At 58.8% G+C, this 3768-nt stretch overlaps 2 protein-coding genes across 2 annotated transcripts in view; both read left to right on the top strand.

The window, feature by feature from the left end:
* Positions 1-8: 8 nt before the first annotated feature.
* On the top strand, positions 9-3130 carry TUSC2 (tumor suppressor 2, mitochondrial calcium regulator). Its single transcript, XM_010718304.3, has 2 exons — positions 9-266; positions 1720-3130. The coding sequence occupies exons 1-2, from the start codon at positions 9-11 to the stop codon at positions 1783-1785; spliced, it is 324 nt and encodes a 107-aa protein (XP_010716606.3). The 3' UTR covers positions 1786-3130.
* A 422-nt stretch (positions 3131-3552) lies between these two features.
* The window catches only part of RASSF1 (Ras association domain family member 1), a 1617-nt gene continuing 1401 nt past the window's right edge, over positions 3553-3768 (top strand). Inside the window, exon 1 of the mRNA XM_010718319.1 lies at positions 3553-3752. Within this exon, the coding sequence (XP_010716621.1) occupies positions 3553-3752 (200 nt within the window). The remainder of the gene's footprint in view (positions 3753-3768) is intronic.

Here is a 3768-nt window from a genome sequence, read left to right as displayed (position 1 = left end):
CCGTGGGGATGGATGGATGGATGGATGGATGGATGGGGGCACCGCGAGCGGAACGGCGGCCCCGTGCGTGCGGTGCCGCCTGCGGGCGCTGTTCCGGGCCTCCGCCAGCCCTCCTCGCTCACGTGCCCGCCGCACCTTCCCGCAGCTCCATGTATTACGACGAGGACGGGGATCTTGCCCACGAGTTCTACGAGGAGACGATCGTCACCAAGAATGGGAGGAAGCGTGCCAAGCTGAAGAGGATCCACAAGAACCTGATACCTCAGGTAGCGTGTGCAAAGGGGCGGGCGCGGGGCCGGCGGCTGGCAGCTCCTGCACACGGCCGCAACCTTCAAAAGCCTCGGTTTGCTGCAGGGAAGGCCTGCTTCCTACTGCTCCCGTAGCTCCGGGGCTCCGGCTGCGGTACAGACCGGCTCACACTCGTGCCATCTTGCAGTGCTGTGCCACCTTGCTATAGCTCCCTTTCCACAGAGGAGCGGTGCCTGGTGCGTGATGCTATTGGGCAGAGCAGATGGACCCTCTGGATTTGTGCTGTGGAGCGTCTGCCCGTGACACCCTGTCCACTGAGCACTTACCCTCTGCTGTGAGAGCTGGCACAGCAGTGTCACATTGTTACAGAGTTGCTGGGAGCAGCGCCAGAGCCTGTCACGTGCTAACGTGAGCATGTCCTCAGCAGTGACAGTGGTGCTGCCACCGATGGGCTCTGTATATTGGGTTGCTTGGGATTTGGTCTCCTCTTAAAATAAGTGAATGTGGTGAAGCCAGACTCTGGTTGAGGTACAGGAGAAAAATAACTTCGGAGTAGGGGAGCTTCTGGGGGCATCAGTGGAGAATAGGGGATGGAGCCTGTCAGCAGAGGCAGCCTGCAGAAGTCTATGAAGCAGGGAAGGCATAGCCCCAGCCTGAACACAGAGGGAGCTGTTGGTGCACTCCAAAGGGCGTGCAGCAGGACAGGCTCTGCTGCTCTCACGGAGGAGGGTAGGGATGTTGAGTTGCACCCCATCCCTCCTCTGTGTGGGTTCAAACTCCTGTGGTTAGACAGCATGGCCCAGCTGGAATGAAGCACAGAACATCTCTTCACTGGCCCAGGCTTTTCTTTGCTCTTTTATCCTAATCCTGCCAAGCAAATATGCACTTCTCGCCCTGGTGAGCACAGAGCCCCACTCACACTGCTGTCTCACAAGCGTATCCTCGCAGTGCTGTGACAGGAGATTGCTTATCCCAGAGCATGGGAAAGGTGCCTGTAGCTGGCATGGATGGAGCGTGCATTCAGCAGTGTCCCCTTGGACAGAAAGCTGCTTTTCTCATGCGCCAGCTGCCCTCACTGCATTTTCTCAGAGAACTCTTTTCATTCTTTTAAATCCTGTGAATGAAAGGTGCCGAATGAAAAGCCGGGGCAGCCAATATCTGCCAGTCACGCATCAGCTGCCGCACGGGCAGTGCCTGGCAGAGCAGCTCCCTCCTTCCTCGCCCGGCTGCACTCCAGACCCGTCGTGTGCGGCAGCAGCCGCGCCTCCTGTGCCTCCCCGGGGCCAAGGGCAAAGGGCAGAGCACTCCTGCGCTGCCTCTCTGCTGTCCTTGCTGCCAGGGTGGCAGTGCAGACCTTTCCCTTGAGGGCACGTTGCCCTCGGAATGGTGCCTTGCAGAGCTTTGTTTGTCTGAGAGTGCTCGTTCTGTCCCTGTGCCACCCCCTGTCCACCACTCATCCTCTTCTTTCAGGGCATAGTTAAGCTGGAACACCCTCGCATTCACGTGGATTTCCCTGTGATCATCTGTGAGGTGTGACTGCTGGGTGCTGCTGCCCGTGGGCGAGACGGACCCGAGTGTCCCCGCGCGAGGCTGCCCTGTGTTCCCAGCGAAGGAGGACGCTGAGACATGGACTGTGGCTCTCCCTCGCCCAAAGGCCAGGCAGGACGGAGCAGGCTTGGCTGGGCTGTACTTGGCTGCTGCTCCTCGGAGGAGATGGGTGCCCTCGTGCAACTACATAAAAACATCCTCGCTTGAGTCAAAAGACTTAAAATACCTTTTGTAGCCTCTAGCCGACGTTTGGATGGGTAACTGGAACTGCACACGTGCTGCTGTGTGAGCTGTTAAAGGGAGAGCAAGCCTACACTTCTCGCCAAAATCCCTTGCTTCTCAGGTATGCAGCCCAGGGAGAGCCAGGGCAAGGTGACTCTGCCCAGAAGTTAAATGGCTGGTGTTGCAGCTGCGCTCAGTCTGGCCTGGTCACTACACAGTGCTCCCCAGCAGGTCTGTCCACAGAAGATAATCGGAAGCTGGTGTAGAAATGCATCCAGCTGAGTGCTGCGCTCCTCTTGGGATGGGGCAGAGGTAGGATGCGGTTATCCTGGCCACCTGTCTCTTCCTTGTGTGTGTTCCCTGCTTAACACTGGTTCTGGGGACTGCTGCTTGCACCACTGGCCCTGAGATCTCTGCGGTGCGGAGCCATCTGGGTTCCCCAGCAGCATCTGCCTGCCCTGTCTGCCCGCTTGTGCTGTGGGAGCGATTTGCTCCTGTCGAGCACAGTACTTCCCAATGGGAACAGTCTCAGCAGGGCCAGGTGGGAAGGAAATCATCACTTCCCTCCCCATTCCTCTCAAACAATCAGTCAGTAGGCCTGCCCTGGCTTGGAAATCTCCCTGGCGATGTGAACTATGGTTCCTCCCTCGCCCCGTGCCCCAGCTGGCGGCGGGAGGAGAAATGTGATGCACTTTAAAGGGAGGCTTTCTGCCCTGTCTGGGAAAGCCCTGCTCTCTTCTCTTCTCCCCCACTTGAGCAGATTGGTGCAGATTGGCCTCGGCTGTGCTGCAAAATTCTTCACCTCTGCACACAGGTCCTGGGCTCCGAGCTGGCTGCTGCTGGGCTGGGGAGCAGCCTCACTGCTCAGCCTCACTGCGCGTGAGGAAGGGGCTCGAGGACAACCTGTGTGTCCACCCCGGGGCATTGAGTGCAGATTTTGCCCAGCTTGCAGCCTGCTCCCACAGTAGCCAGCTTGCATCCCCTCCTTTTTTTGTCCCAGAACTTATTTGCTTTCTGAGCACTTCAGACGTTCGCTACCTCGATTTTTGATTTAAGCTGCCAGCTCTTGGCTGCCGGCCCTATCGGCGTCCGCATTGGATGTATCCATCTCTGTGCCCACCGAGAGCCGCCCAGGCGCAGGGCCGCATTCCTGGCTTCTGGGAGATAAAGGCGGCGTGGCTGTTGCCGTCTTCCTGTCACCGCCTCTTCCCTCCGTGTCCCCCACCCGCTGTTCCCATTGACAGCGGCCGGCGCGGAGGGCAAGGCGGATGGGCTGGGCTCCAGCGAGGAGCTGGTCTGCACTGTGATGCTGGGCATTTCTCGACGTCCTTTGTTCCCCCGCTTGCTTGGAAGAGTCTGTCTTCAAACAATCCCCCACTGAAATGTTTCTTATTCGTGCCACCTGCTCTGAGACGGGCTCAGACCGCAGCCTCCTGAGAACGGCGTCTCTGGGGCCGCTTTTGTTCTCTCCCGAAGGCTGCCCTGCCCCTGCCACCCTTCCCCCAGGACACCGCACACGCTTCCCCCCAGCCCATGTATTCTTCCACCCCTTTTCCCGGCGAGGCAGCAAGCACTGAGCGCCTCACCAAGCTGCTTCTCCCAGCCTGGCCCCGTCCTGCTGCGCGGGGCAGGCAGGTCCTGGGCGTCTGGAGGGAGCTGGAGAAACGTGACAAACGTGTAAATAGTGTCTGTGTCCACTGTGTCGTTGGAGCAAGCAAAACGAGGAAGTTTCCGTATTTTCTTTTTCTT

The sequence above is a fragment of the Meleagris gallopavo genome, chromosome 14 (assembly GCF_000146605.3).
Source record: "Meleagris gallopavo isolate NT-WF06-2002-E0010 breed Aviagen turkey brand Nicholas breeding stock chromosome 14, Turkey_5.1, whole genome shotgun sequence".
Lineage (NCBI taxonomy): Eukaryota > Metazoa > Chordata > Aves > Galliformes > Phasianidae > Meleagris > Meleagris gallopavo.
This window is presented reverse-complemented; position numbering and strand designations above follow the sequence as displayed.

Excerpts from the sequence above, each read along its gene's own strand:
- TUSC2 (XM_010718304.3), top strand. The coding sequence starts at position 9 with ATGGATGGATGGATGGATGGATGGATGGGGGCACCGCGAGCGGAACGG. Across the intron at positions 267-1,719 it reads ACAAGAACCTGATACCTCAG|GGCATAGTTAAGCTGGAACA; the intron begins GTAGCGTGTGCA and ends CTCTTCTTTCAG.